Source organism: Syngnathus leptorhynchus, chromosome 7 (genome assembly GCF_054491065.1).
Source record: "Syngnathus leptorhynchus isolate UIUO chromosome 7, UIUO_Slep, whole genome shotgun sequence".
Taxonomy (NCBI): Eukaryota; Metazoa; Chordata; class Actinopteri; order Syngnathiformes; family Syngnathidae; genus Syngnathus; species Syngnathus leptorhynchus.
Window position 1 is genome coordinate 8,049,588 of NC_141201.1, and position 20,833 is coordinate 8,070,420.

At 41.2% G+C, this 20,833-nt stretch overlaps 1 protein-coding gene across 2 annotated transcripts; it reads left to right on the forward strand.

Annotated features, from left to right (window-relative positions):
* Positions 1 to 7,298: 7,298 nt before the first annotated feature.
* meis3 (myeloid ecotropic viral integration site 3) lies at positions 7,299 to 17,808 on the forward strand. 2 transcript variants are annotated; one of them, XM_085916007.1, is made up of 13 exons: positions 7,299 to 7,910; positions 8,179 to 8,268; positions 11,850 to 11,989; positions 12,192 to 12,366; positions 12,432 to 12,482; positions 12,559 to 12,609; positions 13,342 to 13,491; positions 13,574 to 13,682; positions 13,785 to 13,930; positions 14,606 to 14,682; positions 15,563 to 15,621; positions 15,702 to 15,788; positions 16,773 to 17,808. In XM_085916007.1, exons 2-13 carry the CDS (start codon positions 8,257 to 8,259, stop codon positions 16,970 to 16,972), a joined length of 1,257 nt encoding a protein of 418 aa, XP_085772133.1. In that variant the 5' UTR covers positions 7,299 to 7,910; positions 8,179 to 8,256; the 3' UTR covers positions 16,973 to 17,808. The 2 variants fall into 2 exon arrangements, with proteins under 2 accessions (XP_085772133.1, XP_085772132.1); XM_085916006.1 differs by having other exon boundaries at positions 7,300 to 7,910; positions 16,770 to 17,808.
* Positions 17,809 to 20,833: the final 3,025 nt, after the last annotated feature.

The following is a 20,833-nucleotide window of genomic DNA, read 5'->3' on the forward strand; positions in this document are numbered from 1 at the left end:
TAATTAACATGCATGTGTCACCAGACACCACATGATTCCCTACCATGACACCTTAGACACACACACAAACACGCCCATAGGATTTAGTTGCATGGAGAGGTGCCTCTCTAATTGCAAGTCTTGTGATTGCAATATTGCTACTGCACAGTAGGTGGCTCACTCACAGTATGTGTGTGTGTGTGTGTGTGTGTGTGTGTGTGTGTGTGTGTGTGTGTGTGTGTGTGTGTGTGTGTGTGTGTGTGTGTGTGTGTGTGTGTGTGTGTGTGTGTGTGTGTGTGTAATGTACTTGGAAATTTCATATGATGACACAAGTTCACATTTGTTGGCAGTTAAATAAACAGCACAAATGATGTAATATAAACAGTTTTATGTATCATACATTATGATGAACCTCTATTAACTTCTATTCTCATATAGCCTCACAGTATTTTATTCTATTCATCATCCAAACATTGAGTCAGGACTTTTTTTTACCAATTAACATGAAGTGACTGTGTGCAGTCTTGATTTTTTCAATGCTGATTCATTAAAAATAATAACACTATAATACTGAAAAATACACTTCCTGTATGATATCTATCATATCAACATAAGTCACCTCACCACACAGCTTTGCGCCTCTTATCGATTAGTTAGTGCTGGGTTTGGTGTCTCCATGGTAACTAAACACTTTAAATTGCAACTTGTATTGGTTAAACACACGGTGGTGGTGGTGGTGGTGCTGCTGCTGCTGGTGGTGGTGATGATGTGATCCTTTTTTTTTTTTTTTTTTTTTTGCTGACATGTCTTGCTGCCATTTTTCTGCTACAAATTCCAAAACAAAACAATCACCGGATCACAAATTTGCTGGATCAATGATGACTACATTTCAATTCATTTTGATATTTTGCTTGCACCTTGTTTCTCTCTTCTCCCTGTGGTGGGCGCTACTCCTTCGAGAGATGGAAATAAGCACCACTATGTTGTCACTGTCCCTGGTATAGACAATTTTTAACCAAAAGGTGGCACTGTTGAGTTATAAAACGATGCCAGGCACGCACACACTAATGCATAGACTTTTTCGACTGGACAAAATGCTGACCCAGCCACATTTAGATGAGACCCACAATTTTACAGCATCCCCTTCTTGGAAATGTTCCCTTCATGAACCATTTAAATACTCACACAAAACAGTGCCTTAAATCAATATTTCCTATTAACTGGTCATTTTGTTGGTTGTATAAAACAAAAATACAATTGATGGGATCAGTGGACCACAACATTATCGCCATTACATTGTGGAAGAAGAGCAGAGCTTTTATTTATGTGGTTCAATTCATGTTCCACAAATCTAGATCAGACAAAAAAACAAACAAACCCACAATTATTGCTTTGTTCACTATATTTGTATGTAGCAATATTACATTTATTAACATTTACGAATTGGGTTCAGCAACAGGTGGCATTTGTTATAATGCGCCAGAAAAAATATTTTAAATCAGTGTCAAAACGTTTAAGTACACATAAATCATGAAATGTGCACTTATTTTTATATATATATATATATATATATATATATATATATATATATATATATATATATATATATATATATATATATATATATATCCATGGGGTGGATGAAACTCTGAAAAAAAATTAATCCGATTGCAGCTCAATTTGATCAAATGCTTTCATAAGCCCAATTCCAATGAACGTTTACATAATTACTGTATTTGAGTATATATGTATGTATATGTGTAAAAGGTATCAAAGTCAGTGATGTAATGAGTTCACAATTATTTTATAACAATTGTATCTATATTTGTTGGGATGTGCAGTTTTCTTCTGGGAAAGGTGAAGGAGTGCCAGTTGTCATAAGGCCATCTGTTTTTGTGTGTATTTTGGTGTGTGTGTGTGTGTGTGTGTGTGTGTGTGTGAAAGAGAGAGAGAGAGAGAGAGAGAGAGAGAAAGAGAGAGGGAGAGAGAGAGAGAGAGAGAGAGAGAGAGAGAGAGAGAGAGAGAGAGAGAGAGAGAGAGAGAAAGAGAGAGAGAGAGTGCGACAGAGAGAGAAAAACCCTCTCAGCAGGGGGTCAAAAGTGGGAGGTCACGACCCTTCTGACCCTGTGGGAGCGGAGATCATCAATCAACTGGAGGCTGGACAGAGCAGCAGGAGGCACAGATAGACACACACACATGCGCACACACAATCTAAGATACAGTAAAACATGCTCTGTCAATCATGCCTGACAAAAACAATCATAAGTATTTCAAGTGAAAGTCAAAGAAAATGAAATAGTCAAGTCGTCCTTTCATCCACGTGTCTGACGAGTGTGATCAGCCGCTATCAGGCACCTGATCCCAATGTAAGACAGACAAAAATTTAATACATCAGCAACTTTTCCATTTTATTCTGTTTCTTGCTTCCCTTAATCTATACTTGTAAATAAGCACACACACACACACACACACACACACACACACACACACACACGCACACACACACACACGCTATCAGACCGGGTTATCAGCCAGCACTTGCAGAGCGACAGGCATGCTTTTTCTCTTTCCACCATAGCCTTCCTTCCTCCTCCTCCTCCAGCCTGTCCCGTTGATCAATGAGGAAGTTCTTGGGCCTCAACTATTAATCAGAGCCTATCGGCTATCTGTCTGCCGAGCCAACCAATCACGGCCCACCGACAGCTGGGCCATGAAAAATGTGCCCCGGTGGACTCGGGGGTTAGAAATGGGGGAAGCATGCGGGGTCCTAGATGAGAGGGCGGTGACCGAGCACTTTATGTCATCTGAGTCAGGTCACGTCCGTACAACTGCACTTTATTCACTTACAGTGAATGGTTAACATCACATTGACCCTACCCCCCCCCCCCCCCCCCTCGCCAAAATATATGACAAACATGTATGTGCATCTACCAGTAAGTGCACAGCGGCACTTAAAGCCAAACACAGATTGCGTAGAACGGTTTAGCTGCACGCCTACCTCCTCTGCTCTGGATTGGAATGAGGAAACCTGAAATAAACAAAAAGTGTAGCAAAGGTGCAGTGCAATATTTTTTGGGGGAGGCAAAAGGCCAGGCCCGATGTTCTCTCCTCACACCTCAAAGCTTCATCAAGGCGCCACCGTCTCTCTTCTACATAATCACCGCTATCCATTCACATCTTATTGCCATGATTAGATTATATCTAATGCTATTATACTGCTCCCCATCTCTCTCTCTCTCTCTCTTCTTCTTTGTCTCCTTTTTCCAACATCATGGATTCCTTGCAGATCTTATTAGTGCGTGATGTGGGCCAGGTCTCCGACTTTGAATTTATGAACCTTCAGACTTCTCTCCTTTAATCTTCCTGTCCTCCTCCGTTCCCTTCCTGGATCTGTCCATCTATCATTCCCAGGGCTGGCTGGGCGGAAGAGTATTAATCCCTCCATCCCATCTCTCACTCCTCTGGACAGATGAGGCGGTATGAGGGAGGAAGATGAGGATGAGAGGGGGTGGAGGAGCAGAGGGCAGGCGACCCCTGATTGCTTTTCATAATGTTTCTGTAGCATTGTGGCAATCATTTGTATGTATATTTTTTTCCCACCGTAGTTCATCGCCGACAGTTTCTTTGATGGCATCAACAGGTATGAGAATAAAACTGCACAGGTGCAAATGTGTGAGTGGATCATTTACAAAAAAAAATACACTTAGAGCTTTTTAAAAAATGGTAATTTATGATTGATACTGCCAGTGAGATATTGATTTAACAGAGGTTTATTATGGCGGTTGCATTCTACAGCGGTGTTGACCAACACTGCATTATTCAACTCCTATTGGTTGTCATTAAGCTCGTGCAATAATGAATCGTCACTGTGTAAATATAAGACATCCATCCATTTTCTGTCTTGTGGGGTCTCCAAGGGTCCGGAACCTTCTTTCAATATATTTAAAATGACCTCACAGATGGTATAGTGCTTTACCTGCAAGCCACATATTGATTTTGAATGTAAATGTGAATTTCATTTAAATATTAAAAACACCTCTCATATACAGTTCCACTATAATCATGCATATAAAACCAGTCCAAACTGTCGACGTAACTATTAATTTGTGTTCCATTAAGTATATAAATACTGCCTCTACACATCGAGACATTTAATAAGTTGAGTCCTTTTAGCCTTGAGTCTTCGAAAATGAGTCGGAACAAATCGAGTAAGGGAGAAGAAACACACCTCAGAGTAGCAGTCGGGGTAAAGCCGACCCCCTCCGCTCCGAGCGCTCATGCCTGTGCACTGACAGGTAGATTAAGGGGCGTGATAGATGCCCCTCTCTCTATCAGCCGCTCTCCATCTCCTCCTCTCCCTCCGCCCTTTCCCTCGCCGCCATCCATCATGGCGGCTGGTGTAATTGCGGCTGCGTGGGGCTGGCAGAAGGAACCTTCATCCATCTCCTTAACAACAAACAGTCATGAGGACGGATGGTGCTGCACTCCCCAGTTAATCTCCATCTATAAGCGGGCGGGCAGGGATGCGGGCTAGGAGATGAAGAAAATAACAGAAGGGAGAGAAGTAGTGTTGCCTTACTATAAACAAAAAGAGATGGAGAGGGGGACTGCAAGGAAAGATGGTGGAGGAGAAGGTCAATACTCCAAAAAGTGGAGAAATAAAGAAAGAGAAATGGCTTACATCGTAAAGGAGCAAAGCCAACTCTGGAGGAAAAGTTTGCAAACAAGCCGCCCTGGATAAGAGCGCGGAAAACGTGGAAGGCCGAGCAAAGTAGGGCCTCCAAATTTATGCCCATGAAGCCAGATGACCCAGAAACTGGAGAGGCGCAGGCTCATAAAAATGCACTCTGTGTAACCCCCCCGCCTTAACTTTTTCCCCTCATCTTCTCTTTCTGCACTCACCTCTACTCCCACTCATGCACGTGGTGGAGGGTCACAGTTCTCTGATGTTTTGGGTACTCGTGCAAGGTTTTCCAAAGGTCACGGCAGCCATATTTTCTTAATGGCCGAGTCACCCAAGTCAAGTAGGCTGGGTGGCCTCGCGGGCTAGCTCAATCTCCTAAAACTAAACACACACATTTCTTGAGCTGCTTGGCTTTGCCTTCACATCTCTTGATTTCTGTCAACTGAGTCAGACGGCACAGTAATATCCTCTCGGTAACGATGTCAACACAGGTTGATATCTTATCATTACATCCAGGATCAAACGAAATACATTAATTCTGGTATTAGAATTCATCACATGTGCACACATGCACGCACAGACACACACACACACACACACACACACACACACACACACACAAAGTATTTTCTCTTATTTTCACACTTGCAGTGTGACTTCAAGACTTTTAGCTTCATGAGCTGTATTTAGTAACTGTCTATTATGACACATGCTCAAAAAGGAGTTTGAAATCGTTCTGATATTTAGCAATACTAGCCTAACAGTCCAACGTTTCAATTGCAATGAACTGACATCAAAACGCAAGCACAAATTAATGTCAAGAAATTTGATAGCACTGACAAACACAAATTATTTTGGTTAACTTCACATAAATCGCATTCCTTTTAGAACTTTGTTAAAAATGTTAATTGAGGAAGCAATTTAGATCATTTTTGTCAGTACTATAGAATATCACACAACCAGATTTCCTCAAGTTGTCAGTTTATACAGTGTGTGTACAAGTTTATTGTATGATCAGAAAATTGCACAAACTACAGATTCAATCTCGAGCTATATTATCGCCTTTAGAAAATCAACATTTCTCAATTCAATGCCAAGTTTTTTTTAAATGTGTTTTGTACCTCTGCTTTGAAACGGTGTAACATTTTCACCTTTCTCAGTTTAACAAGCTCTACAACCAAATTATTAGCAACATATCTGATGTAGTGCAAACTACAACCATTACAAACTGCAACCACAATATTTAACATTGTTGAATAAACACTTATGTGACATGTAATCTTAAGAGCAGGTGTCAAACTCAAGGCCTGGGTGCCACATCTGGCCAGCTACATTATTTTATGTGGCCCATTAAAGCAAATGAAGTTGCTATCAATTGCAAGGGCTTTTCACTTTGACTGGTTTGAGGATATTGCAAGCATTCTTTCAACCAACCCCATTCTTTTTAAAGATAAATCAGACAAAGGTTGAACAAACTTTAAATTGATTCATGATTTATAAAGTATCCATCAATTGGTTGTTTTATGCTTATATTTGCATGCAGCAAAACCCCACTTTTTTGGGAAAATAAATTAAACAATGCTTGACCAAACTGTGAATTGATTTCTGATTTATAAACTGTCCATCAATTGGTTGTTTTATTCATACATTTGCATGTTTTTACAGTCATAATGACAATTTGAGGGAAACCATGGATGTCCAGAATAAACTAATACCTGTTATTTCTTTAATGTTTCTCACACCATTAATTGACCGATGAAACATCAGATTTGTTAAAATTCTGATTTTTGCATTCCAAAAAAATATGTTGGTGTCGCGTTTTAACTTTCAGCACAAACTTATCAACAAATGTCTCATTAACATGTAAAAGGAAGTGTTGTCCCACACGCACGGATGTGATGGAAAAAAAATCCTCTTTACTTTGGAGTGCTTGGGATGTTAATTAAAGTGATCTACATCAATAGTTTGTTACTCAAACTGGAAGTAACCATTTTCTCAAAACAGATATAAAAACAGAAGAAAAAACATGAAGGTGCCTTGAAATTTCGATGGGGTTAATCCTTTTGCTTTCAATCTTCACAACTTTTCTAGCCTTTAGAGTCAGTATCATCGCCTCCGTGCAGGAGGGGGTCAGGGGGGGCTGTGATCAACTCCCCCAGGAAAACCAGCACCATGCAGAGCTAAGAACCCGAAAATCGGCCACATGCACGCTCAAGCTCCGTGCCGCCCATGGAGCTTCTGGACGGGCCGCCGATTGAAGTGCAGCAGCCTGTTGGTCCCTCGCAGCAGGACCCAGCAAAGAGGGACGTTTTGAATAATTATGATGTTACTGACGTGTCATTAACAACACAAGACCATTTTTTTAACCACGTGGGTGATATCTTTTTTTTTCCTTCCCTATTTTAAATGAATATAAAACATTCACACCATTAAGAGGGGGGGGTAGTTGGCAACTTTGGGCTGAGTCACAAGGCTGTTCACTTCAGAATATATGCGGACAATAAAACACTTTGAAAAGCTATTATCGGCTGTTAAATTCCACGTCACGGAGCACACTCTAACTTTATTTATGACATAAGATGCACGCCAACCTTTATCGCAATTAGCTCCTTAATTAGCCTTTAAACTAAAGACCCTCGAGCACACAAAACATGTCAGATTGCATCATTTTTAATGTGATGCATGCATCAATGATTAAGACAAATCATTCAAGTAGATGAACTGCATCTCTCATGTTAAAGTCAACATGCGTCATGGCGCAAGGTTTACAAGAAAGGAGTTCTTTTGGAAAAGACGCCATTCAAAAAAGAAAAGAAAATGAGTGTGGGGTCTTCTCTGGCGTGATAAGCAGGAGGAGTAAACGAGGAAAAGGAAGAGGCGGAGGGATTGGAGGAGAGGGGGAGCAAGAGACCCCGTCGCGTTTTGACCCTCCAAAACCTTCCCGCACACCGCCACCATCATCACGCCTTCTCCTCCTCCTCCTCCTTCCTCTCTTCTTGAGACTGAAAACACAATCGCTCATTGCCACCCGTGACATTTTGCAGCCTGTCGCCGCACGCTGCGCGGACGCTGTCTTTGGAAAGCTCCCCGTTTCTTTTTGGACCTTTCCCTTTCCTTCTTCCCGACAGCAGCGAGCATCCCGATCAGCTTGTAGCCGGAGCGAGAGGCGCACCAGGCGGAGGCAAGGATCTACAAGCAGCCGCTGCTCTCTGGACTTAAAACACGACTAGGAGATATTTCCGTTTAGGTGGGATATTTCATATATTTCTTGATATTTTTTTTTCATGCATTCTCCTGTAAGTAGCCTTTTTATAGCATTTAGGCTATGGAAGCGTTTATTGCCACTGTGCACATTGTGAAACCCCCTCTGGATGCTATATGTCTTTATTTACGAGCTGAAAATGCCATCTTTCTTCGTAACTGCTATAAAATGCAAATGCAGTGACTGCAAAGCACACGAGCTGCTACTGATTGTCTCATTGTAAACATTGAAAAGTGCATTCAATTTCTACCAGGGCACGGAGGCTGAGACTGCTGGACTGTAGCCGGGGCAGTGCATCATCATCTTGGGGAAGGACCGACTGGCAAGTCGCATGGAGAAGAGGGTATGTCCATGCTCTCACTCACTACTGTGCGTGCGTGTGTGTGTTTTTATTTCATTTACTCATGTTCAGTGAGCAACATTGGAAAACGGCTGCATGTGAAAACTTGATTAGAATGTAATTCCTACTCCAGTATTTATTTATAAAGGCCCAGTGAACCTGAGGTGTGCTGACTGAAAGCAACTGTAAATTTGGCTTTTGGGTGTTATGATCAAACATGATGATAGTAAGAGCTTAGTTGAACTTTTAAGGTCGTGATGATGCAGTTGGTTATGTTGGTGTGTTGGATGTTTTCGTCTTTGTGATAATACAATGTTGCTTGAGCGACTATGCGAAATGCACACAGGGGTTAGATAGTGTGGGTCATTAAAGGAGGAGAGCGGGGCGGCTGTTCAACTCGGTAAGTAGGTCACTTTTTTTGCTACACTGATTCAGAGGCATGGAGCAGGAGAAGTGAGGCTGCAGGCTGAGACCTCACTGAGGAGGGGAGCAATTAGAGATGGACACACGCATGCACGCACACACACTGGACATTCAAATTTTTTTTAGAAGCAAGTGTGAGCTAGTTTGTAAACTGATGTTGGTTTTACTGTCATTGAACATTATTAGTTAAGGTCAAGATGACCACCAGAGTCCAATAGCAAGCTTTATTTTTAGTCCCTTTGCTGCCCACTTTTTCAGAAAATCATTTTATTATGTAGACATTTTAAAATTGGTAGTCTATGTGTTTTTTCTTAAAGAATTGTATATATATTTTTATAAAAGTTCTTTTGTTTTCTTTTGGAACAACCCATCCTTTTTTTCTGGAACATAAGACGCTATTTGAATTCTTGACATGTATACTTTTCAATCATTGTTCATTCGTTTAACGCCGAGGCATTCCTATTCAACAACTTTTAAAATGAAAAGTAGCCGAATGAAAATGCCTGAAAAGTTGACAAAAATGTTCACCCAAAATTCGAGGTAATTGCAAATACATCAAAGCATTGCTGTTTTTCTGAAAAAGGCACATCAAAAAAGGTTTCAATTCTAGAAGCCATTCCACATCTTAGAATTTATAGACACATCATTTCTTCTTTATTTGCAGCAAAGAAAAGAAGTTGTTTTTATTGAAGTGTTTAAGCTAAACAAAGTGTTCATGTTGAATAAAAACGAAGTTCTCTGAGATGGAATTACAGCAGATTCCTTCCGCCGCCGGCTGAATCTTATAGAGTCCCATTATCTGTTAAAATAACACAATTACATCTTGCAATGAAAATGCTATCTTGCCTTTTGTAGCCCATTTGTCAGCTCTGCGACTTAAAAAGGGGGAAATTTGCGGAATTTGTCATCTCGGGCTTTGCGCTTTGATCCGCTTGACGCACCGAAACCCGATCGGGGTCACGCGTAAAAGAGAGGCGCAATCCGATAGCGGTGATTGTGTTAATAGCCAACCTCCATAAAACTAGAAGGTGTCTCGGACCAGGGCCTCAGAGCAGGTGCTTTCTGTGATCCCGGTGGCCATATGTGACTATGAAACACACCAATTTGATCAGCCATTTAGGACAGTGCACCGGTTCCCAAAGTGGACTTTATTTTGGGTGACGTCCAGATGGACTAGTGAAGTCATGCAATATGGCAAATGTGGAACCTGCAGAAATGGTCACGAAAAGAATTTGAGGCCATATTTACCATTACGGCCAGTTGCATAAATCTGCTGTGATCCGATTCAAGGGCTATCAAAAAGTCTACAACCCAATCCAGCTCAGTTTTGATTGACACTGCAAAGAGATATATTCATTTATATGCATTTCTTACAGCACTTGTAGTTTGAAGTGGCACTGAAAATTCTTGCATTCTACCGAGAGCTGCTCCTAATATATTGCCGGTCCGATTAAGCTTACCAACATATCGTAAAGACCTCTGTGTATTATGCAATCCAGTCCTAAACTCCTACAAACATTTATAAACACCATCGTCATCAGTCGGTTTCTGACAGCGTACATATGTTGTCGCTGGTGAGTGTTAATATTCTGTTTAATTGTTTGACCCATCTACAGGTGACAACAAAAAAAGACTCTTAGCATATTTATTTATTTGTCTGTTTATCAATTTATTTGTCTATTTATCTGTCTATTTTTTTTATTTTCTTTTTTTATTTAAAACGTCTATAGTCAATGCCCTGCGACTGGCTGGCAGGGTTAGAGGCACAGATAATGGATGGATAGGCAATGTTATATATTTTTTAATATACTAGGTAAGGGGATCACTGCCCTCGCTACAACCACAGTGTGCAAAGTCACACACTTCTGTGGTGAATCATAACCTTTGTGGTCGGCCACAGGGAATAATCCATCATAGACATAAACTACACGAAGCAGATCATAACTTTTACGGTTGCGTTTAAAATAACACTGAAGTATAGAAGAAGGCAGATGCTGTCTGTGGGTGTTGTGCCCTACGGGACCACGACAGGAATCCGTCCCTTTAATCCAGCAGGAAGGAAAGTAGATGTGCTGACCTATGCAGCCTCGGAGAGGGATGCTGCAGTGGAGCACAAATGAGCTCACTAACGCAGAGAAAGAAGATGAGAGGCTGGAGCGAGGGAGCCGAGCACATGTACGGTATATTGATGATGCTTTGTGTGCAAGTGCTGCTAAGGGGATGCTTCAGCTCTATTTGTGTGAGAATGTGTGTGTGTGTCTATGATGGGCATACACACAATTCCCATAGATTTTCAGGGCATGATTTCAAACCCCCTGTGAGGCAGTCACAGAGGGTTATGAGGGCTGTTTTTGCATGGCCAATCAAGTCTGCTATAAAGTCTCACTTTTTAGATCCTGAACCTCTCGGTTGTCTCGTGGCATTTTCAAAAGTCTATTGGGTGCTTCCTGAGGGTTACACAGCGCACAAAGTAGCAGGTATTTCATTGCATGAATTAAACTTAGATTTTTATTAGTGCAGCATTTGCCTTACTGTTAAGTGGATAGAAAAAAAATATTGATTTGTTAAAAAAAAAAAAAAAGAAAGTATGAAGCTTTATTTTGCTCATTGCCTGGAATGGTAATTTGTGGTTGTGGTAGACATTTTTCTGATAGACAACATGACGTTTGAGAAGAAAACAGGGCAGATTTAATCACATTTGATCTTGTACAAGCAATTATAAACAGCATTAAAAGAATAATTTACATAGCAGAGGAATAGGCTACATTGTCATTCCAAGATATTATTGATGTGTATTGTTGAAATGTTTCAATAATCACATGCAATTTTCTTGTTTGCAAAAATAGAATAACATTCTCAAGGTAAATTGACAATTAGCGTGACCTCCCCTGAAAAGTGTGTATGCATTTCTTATGGTGATGACATGTGACATAGAGCAAGTTTCCTTATGTGCGAAATTGAATGGAACCCTCTACTCTTCTCCTCTTTTATTATGGTGACAGTATAGTTTCAAAAGTTAGTGGTGGCCTTAGACTTTTGCACTGTATGTATTTCAATAAAAAAAAGCCCTTAAATAAAAAAAAAGGAACCTTTCTACCACGACTATAAAAATACACTAAATGTTCATGAGTGTCCTCTATTTGTCTTCTTTTGCCCGCTAGTATGAAGACCTGGTGCACTACTCGGGGACGGAGGGCATGTCAATGGGGTTGTACGGGGATGATGTCAGAACACTTCCGACCCCTCAGTACGGAGCCGCTATCCCCGACTCCCTCAAACACCACAAGGACCAGATCTATGGGTGCGTTCCCAACACGTGAAGCACATTAACATTAACACCTGTCACTTTCAGAAATTCTCTGCTATAAAATGACATCTCAAACCTCTTGTGAATGTTTGGCGTTCACACCGTGCGTCAACTGTCACTGCGTTTATGTGAAGTATGTTAACTGTTTGCCCCTATGTGTGTGTGTGTGTGTGTGTGTGCGTGTGTGTGCGCGTAGTCACCCATTGTTCCCACTGCTGGCCTTAGTTTTTGAAAAATGTGAGCTTGCCACCTGCTCTCCCCGAGACTCCGCCTCCCTGTCAGCCACATCCCACCTTCCTGGCATGACAAGTCACAGTGACGTGTGCTCCTCGGAATCCTTCAATGATGATATTGCTGCTTTTGCTAAACAGGTGAGAGACAGCTATGAGAGCCAATGACAGAAAAGCGTGACTCATTTTGAGGCTTTATTTTGCAGATTCGTTCAGAGAAACCAATATTTTCTTCTAATCCGGAGCTGGACAACTTGGTAAGATACATCAAATGTTTTTGGAGACGTAATAATGATATGTTGAACCTATAATAAGCTTTTCTATTATCCATAGATGATTCAAGCAATACAAGTTCTTCGCTTTCATTTACTGGAGTTAGAAAAGGTTGGTTGATGATCCATTGTTCATTTAAGATAAGTGGAGAGCAAATATTTTAGTTTTAAAATAATTACAAATAATGCAAACAGCTCCAATACTGTTTTTTTATTGAGCGCAATCAATGAATAAGATCAATCAGGACAAAACGTTTTTTTTCGTTCAGTTCATATTCAATCATTCAAAATTTCAAAATAAGTTCACCATTCCACAAATTAACCAATTAATTTTTTCCCCCACTTTTGTTTCGAGCCATTACCCTCCAAATAGCGGCATCTCCCTGTCATTGCCGCCTATTCAGTCCACACTAGTAGACAGCAGCAACTGCTTGAACGCTTCTTTTCGGGGACTAAAACTGATAACCGAAAAATGATGACCTACCTGTGACTCGCTGTGACTAACCCCCGCCCCCGACCGTCTTTCGAAATTCCAAAGGGAAAAGCCTCTAATGCCTAGAGAAGGGACTAACAAGCACCTTTCTATTTATCGCCGAACAACACAGATTTCCCAAGTGGGATAATCACCACGGGCACCTGCCATTATGCGTTACATTTTAATGACAAACGGGGCGGCACGAGTCTCTGTAGCTTGACTTGCCAAATAATTGCCTGCAAATACGAGTTTGTTTGTGTATGTGTGTTGAGCCAGGTTTTCTCCAGGAAGGCGAACAAAGGATGGCACTCTTGAACATATATGAAGTGAAATGTTCACCTGAAAATGATCATGTCTTCTTTCTCCTAGGTGCATGACCTATGTGATAATTTCTGCCACCGTTACATCACCTGCCTGAAGGGCAAAATGCCCACGGACTTGGTCCTGGATGAACGAGAGGGAGGCTCCAAGTCCGACATGGAGGACTTTAACGGATCCTGCACCAGTCTGTCGGAACAGGTGAGCTACGACGCAAAACCAGATATGTCTGCCTAATGGCTGAAGGTTTTATGACTCACTCTTTTCACCCTTGTCTCCACAGAATGCATCATGGTTACGAGAACCGGATGAATGTGCCGCCACTCCGTTGGGAACCCCGGGCACCTGTGGTCTGCCCTCACACAGCACAGTGGACAATTGTAGCGATACAGGTGCCCTGCTACACACATTTTTCAATGTTCGAGAGTTGTTGGCATTAGAGTTAGTTTGTTTTTACATAGCAACAGCAAACACGATACTTTTTCTCCTTCCAGGCGATGGTCTGGACACCGGAGTGGCCTCCCCCAGCACGGGAGACGATGACGAGTCTGACAGAGAGAGAAGAAACAACAAGAAGAGAGGCATTTTCCCCAAAGTGGCCACAAACATAATGAGAGCATGGCTCTTCCAGCATCTAACGGTGAGACATTAGCTTGACCTTTTCTGCTAATCATCGCTCATCTATGGTGAACACCGACAGTGGAGCTTGAGCAAATAAGAAGACGATTGGAGAAAGCTGCAGCTTTACTGACATGGTGAGAAATATTAGAGAATGTATCAGGGAGGCCAGTTAAATTAAACGGAGAACTGGGGATGAAGTGATTATGTGAATATGCTGGCAACTGAATGATTGCGGAAGTGAAATAAATGGGGTGAGTAATTGTCAGCGAGGTTGTTAGGCTGGTAATTAGTGACTAAATGAGGCAGGTCAAATATTGCTTCCCTCCGATTGTGTGTGTGTGTGTGTGTGTTGATGCATATGTGTGTGTGTGGAGGGTGGTGCGCGTGTCACACACAAACACACACACACACACACACACACACACACACACACACACACACACGGACTTCTAAGGGTGAAAATAGGAGCGCAGATGTTAATTCTGATTCCAAGTCATTGGTAATTAGCCTGAGATTTCCCATATTGCTCTTCTTTCTGCAAATAATCTAAAACCTCCAGTAACTAGCCCACAGAGCCTCCTGTTGTAGAGACAATGAAATTGACTCACATTTTTTAAATAATGGTAATAATAAAAAATTGCCTTGTGGTATTGCTTTTTTTTTTTTGCTTGAACTTACTTATGTCCTCTTTCAGCACCCGTACCCATCAGAGGAACAGAAGAAGCAGCTGTCACAGGACACGGGGCTGACCATCTTACAGGTCAACAACTGGTCAGTGTACTGCCAATCAATACCACCATTTGAGCGCTGCGGTTTATCAATAATCACTTGGCCAAGTTTAGATATATTAAGTGGCATTATTCAAACGCAAGGTGCCACGTCGATGCCATAAACTATAAAAACCAGTTTAGTCCGCTTTTTCCTTTTTTTTTTTTTTCAAGATTTTTAAAGCTCAACTGAGGGGATTTTGTTGGTAAAGGTGAATTAAATAAAAGTCAGCCGTTTTATGAGACTGCAATGAATTCTAAAAATAAAGCCGGTTTAAAAGGGAGATGAAACATCCTACTAAGCATTTTGTTACAGGAGCGACGCTGCAGTTAAATCGACTCACTCCAACCTCATAAAACTGAATAGCAAATCAATACACAATATGCAAATTATTTACAGCATCCCCATTTTCTATTAACCCTTTACAAGGCACTTGGAATTTCAAGATTTGACTGTATAATTTTTCTCCAATCAATTCAAACTTTGCTTTTATTAGAAAATGCTTCACTGCTTGGCTAAGGAAAAACGCATCATTCTGAAAATGGTATTCATTTTGAATTTTTACTCACTGATATCGTCTGTTATCCAATAAAGAGCTTCTTTCAATGGCTATGTTTGTGTTGAACAGGCAAACCACATTCCATTTATTTGTGTAACCACACGCACGTACGCTCTTGCACACAAGCACACGGCGGTTCTCCATCTATGCAGATCAATCAATTATCATATAGCGATCAATACAGGCTAAGGCCTAACGTTGATTTACTCCAGCCTCTGAAAGGGTTAAGTGGTTGTAAAAGGGAAAAGGTTAACAGTCCCTCGGTCAGACTTTTTCTTCATTAACGGGGACCCCCTATATGCTCTCGGCACTCTCTTGTTTCAGGTTCATCAACGCCAGGAGGAGAATCGTTCAGCCCATGATTGACCAGTCAAATCGCTCAGGTTGGTGTTTTGAAGTCAGACAACGTTCACAAAACCTTTTGGCAATGTACTGAGGTTGCTTATATTATGTCGTCTGGCAGGTCAGGGTGGTCCCTACAGCCCAGAGGGAGCAGCGCTTGGGGGTTACGGACTTGATGGACAAGCCCACCTCAGCCTCCGAGCAGCAGGTATACTAACTACGCCATCATCAAATTGATGACAAATTGAAAATGTGGTCTGCTGCTGAAAACTCTTTTCCTCACCACTTTGTCATAAATTATTGATGGTAAAGGGATTATTTAGTACATAGCTTGGTGTAGTGTAGTTAAGAGCTTTCAATGGATGCCTGCATACTTCTTCTTTAAATGCCTTTCATTCAATTTAATCATGTGTCAGATTTCCCACAGTCCAGCAGTACATGCTGCATGTTTGATTCAAAGATTAAGTGTACGTTGAAGTGACTTTTTAGTTGGTCACAGTTTGGAAGGGGCTGATTTATAGTAAAGGACTTTGAAGCATGCACACGCATGCTCGCATGTGTGCACTCACACAAACACGCACACACACACAAGCACATACCCACAGTCCACCCAATGGAAAGACTTCCACAAACTGGTCGTTCCAGAATTTAAGTACCACCATTTACCATTATTTTGATATCATTTTTTTTGTCATGTGTTTTTTATTTGTACCCTTTTTATAAGGTATTTTATTCGTAAAATATATTTCACAGCATTCCCTGTCAACCATTTTCAAGTAGCTGAAAAACATATATTTAAAAATATGACTGAATGAATCCTTAACAATGCAAAAATGAAAATCTATTTTGTTTGTATACTAATGTAGATGTAGTAACTGTGGGTACAGTAAGAGAATTGCAAAATAATTCAGTGTTTTAAATTTTGCAACAGACTACAATGCCAAACTTAGCTGTATAATTTCAAAACATTGAACACCCCATTACAACTGAAAACATTGTAAAAATGTGGAAAAGACAAGCGATCATCTTAGACTGTGCCTAAAATTTCAAACATAAGACCTATGTAATCATTAAAAATACAAGTTCAGCAGTATCACTTTTCTAGTGCAGGATCCTGTATTTGATTTGAAACATCCCGGTGGTGGGCTTCCTCCAATAGTGACCCACATACCCTCTCTACCCCCTCAAGCAGGTCTCCAAGGGATGCCATCACTGCAGGGGGACTACTCCAGTGCTCTGCTGTCCCAAGCAGCCTACCCAGCCCACCCAGGACCTTCCCTCCACCCCTACCCGGGCCCACACCCGCACGCCGCCATGCTGCTTCACCCGCCGCCACACGCGCACCCTACAGAGCCCCTCCTTGCACAAGGACTGGACATCCATGCACACTAGCTGTGAGTGTGATGATTCCTACACACTATTTAAAGAAAATAAGACAAGTTGAGTTTACATTCCCTACCAAAAGACAATGACCTCAATGTAGCTCTCGCACACACAACACATACACTGGTTTAAGCCATACCTCTCTCCGAGTAGAAGTGCTTCCGCCGCTCCCATCATCTCCACTGTGTCCCGTGGATGAGACCAATGCTTTAACCTTCATATCCCACTGTACGTATTGTTGGACCACTGGAAGAGACAAGACCAATATTTATCACCACACATGATTTTAAGTGACGACATTACCGGATGGGACTCGAGTCTATGTGTGACCATGCCTTCAAGCTCTGTCTTCCTGCACAAGTGACTGCCCAGATAATAAAAAAAAAACAAAAAAAACACACACACACAAACATACAAACACCCTTCCCACACTTTATTTAAGGCTAATTTGAGTTTTTACTTATTCTATTTTTGTATTTATGTGAGCCACTCATGGCAGTTGCAGTTTGACACAAGCTTGTTTGAAATCTTAGTGCTCTTCCTCAGCATGAAGCTAAAACACGATGAATGATTTCCAGTCTGCCTCGCTCTCATACCACTGACCTCCTTAATATGCCAACAGGTGTCCGTTGCACGCGCGCGCACGCACACACACACACGAACACACACACACACACACACACACACACACACACACACACTGATGAGACAAGCTCTTTAAGCATTTGCATACATGCTGTGTGTCGCAGCAGTGAGACGGGAGCTGCAGCCAAAGGACTTAAAACATTCTGCTCCCTATCAACTCTGCTCTGCTCGGACTGTATTGAAATATTTCTGAATGAATGATATGGTCAAAGAATTAAAATGTTTTTTGTACCACACGTTGGATGGGTCATCTTTCAGTGTGTTCTGAGTTACTCAACCAATTGAGCCAATTTAATCCACTGTCTCTTTTTATTATTTGGTTGATGTTGTCCCTAACAGTTGAAAAATCTTTCATGCAGTTTCCTCCCGCATTCCCAATTTATGCATGGTTCTTTAATTGAAGACGAGATTGCCTGTAGGGGTGAGTGCAAATGGTTTTCTGTCTGTGTGTGCCCTGCTGCCAACGGTGTTCCCCTCGGCTCTTGCCCAAAGTTAGCTGGGATTAGCGCCAATACACTCCATTAAGGATAAACTGTATACAATGGATGGATGGGTGAATGAACTGCTGTGTTTAAACAACCTAGCAATTTAAATGTAAATTAAAAAAAATGCATTCATTCATGTGAAACTTTAATTATAATGAAGTAAAACTAAAGATGAAATCATAAAACCAATACATGCAAAGTATATTACTAAGTTTCACAATAAAATAATTTACTGTTAATATCACCAAAAGCAAGCAAAAAAAATCCCAAATGCACAACTGCTCTAAATTGCAAACACTGCACTTACACTTTTGGAGCTTTGTATATTATTAAAAATGAAGTCATCATTCTTTTCATAGTTAAACAAATATTCATGTACCTGTAATAAAAACAAATATTGCAATTTACCCTAAGTCTACACAGCTCACTGACCTGCCAAAACAACCACTCACACAATTGATTGCGATGTTAGTCGTATTTTCTAATCTGAGTTACTATTAAAACACAGATTTGGATCTCCACTTGTTCTTGACATGTACCTTTTGTGTATGTGAGGTGGATGATGAGCTCATCATGGTCGCCACATTATTCAGCTGCAGTTAGGCTTCTACCCCATGTGACCCTTAACGAAATAAACAAAGCATGACACAAAATGGATGAATCCCCAAAAGGTTGCTCTTGCTTCCATCCTTATAGTACATCCATTTAGATCACCACGGTGCACTTATTTTGCGATATGTAATGATGTAGTATGGACCACAACCCAAAGGAAAAGTGACTTTTACTGTTTGTTTTCATATAATTAGGTCTCTGTAGCGCCTGTCCATTGACCAAGTGTGAAAATAAACAATAACAGTAAGTCATTGTTTTTAGTTGACTCAAGCAAGGGGGAAGACGAGACAGACAAAAGCCGTCAATAACAAAAGATGAAAATCAAGCCCCACTCGCATCATACATCCTCACTTATTCCTCTCATAAAGAAACATGCATTCACCCCTCAAACCTGAATACCCCCCTTGGACCTCACCCTGCCCCCCAGCAGAGCCTGAAGCAGCAGGGGGGTTCAAGGGTTACAGTTCAAACTGAGGTCAACAGGAAATGACTGTTCTCCCTGCTTCCAAGGTCCTGACCTCAGTGCCCTTATACTTTTCATTTTTCCTTGTCCCTGCCTTACACACTGTCCTCACTCAGGGCCAAATTCACGAAAGGACAACGTCGCTTTTGCGTACTGCTAAAAATAGAGCAAAAAGAAAGCATCTCATTCACAAAGGACGTGCAGAAGTGTAGAAGAAAATATTGAGGAATAGGTAGAGAACTCACTGAACCTGAAACTTGTAAACAAATTGAAGCGGGACCAAATGTAAAAAAAGAAAACAAAAATACATATTAGTACTATATTTCACTGTTTGTGCAGAAACATGTACGAATCGCCAATGATGTTTCGTCATTGATAACAAACAAACGTCTGTGTGTAATGTGCATGGCCGATGTCTGAGGACATACAAATATGCATGTGTGTGTGTGTGTGTGTGTGTGTGTGTGTGTGTGTGTGTGTGTGTGTGTGTGTGTGTGTGTGTGTGTGTGTGTGTGTGTGTGTGTGTGTGTGTGTGTGTGTGTAGGGGCTACTCTGTTGGTCATTAATCATTCAATTACACACCTGTCAAGAGTTCAGACAAGTAGGAGAGGAGGGCGAGGGAGGGCGTAAATAGGGGAGTGGGAGGTAGAGGGAAAGACAAAAGGAAGAGAAGAATGCAGCTGGGAATGGAGAAAAAAGGCAGAAAGGAGGGAAAGATTGAAAAAGCGCAGGCAGGAGGGTTCCAAAGCAAACCACATGTTTTATTGTGTGTGCGCGTGCACGTGACAGGGGCAAGCTGTCGGATGGTGACAGCCGTTGAAAGGTCACAGTAGAAATGGACTCATGTATGTTTTATGTGTGAAAGTTACACATCAACCTCTAACACGGAAAAAAAAATTGCAAGTTGCACAAAACAAAATCATCTGGATACAGAAATAAATGGATGAATCAAATGTATCTGGATCCATATGATTTCATTTCATGCACACTGAAATAAAATGATAATAAAATTGAGGAAATTGAACAAAACTTAATTTTGCTGGTCTGACTATTTGATCAATGCTCACTATCTGTTAGCTTTTTACAAATGCTCTCATTGCCAGTGGCAGACTTGGTGAGGAAAAACATACATGTTGCTTATGATTGAGAAATATTGCTTTGGTGCTGACACCTTGTGGTAAACTGGAGGCCTGATATTAAAATCATCCAAGTGTGCTTTGCCCTTTATGATGTACACACGTGTAATAATTTCCTGAATTGATTTCTAATTTTATGATTTTATTAGTTTCCAAATAAAGGCGGACTTTCGGTCACCTATTGAGTTCCATTTATTTGTGATGAACCATTGCCTTCTTTACAGTAAAGGTTTCTAAGTGCGCACACACGTGCACAGATGTGTGTTTTGCAGTCTTCATGATCTTGCTGCAGTACCTCAGATGCCTCAGGCCACAGCCATCTGTGTTAACCCCCCTCCCTTCTTTGCACTCTCTCTCACACACACACAGTCCTATATCTAATTTATGAACGTGGTGAAGATTTTTGTACACACACTCATGTATGCATAATATATTGCATTTGAAATATATGATGGCGCTACCATGTGAGACGATATGCCAGTCTAATTCTGATCATTCATTCTCATTCTCCTTTTAACACACCCTTAAG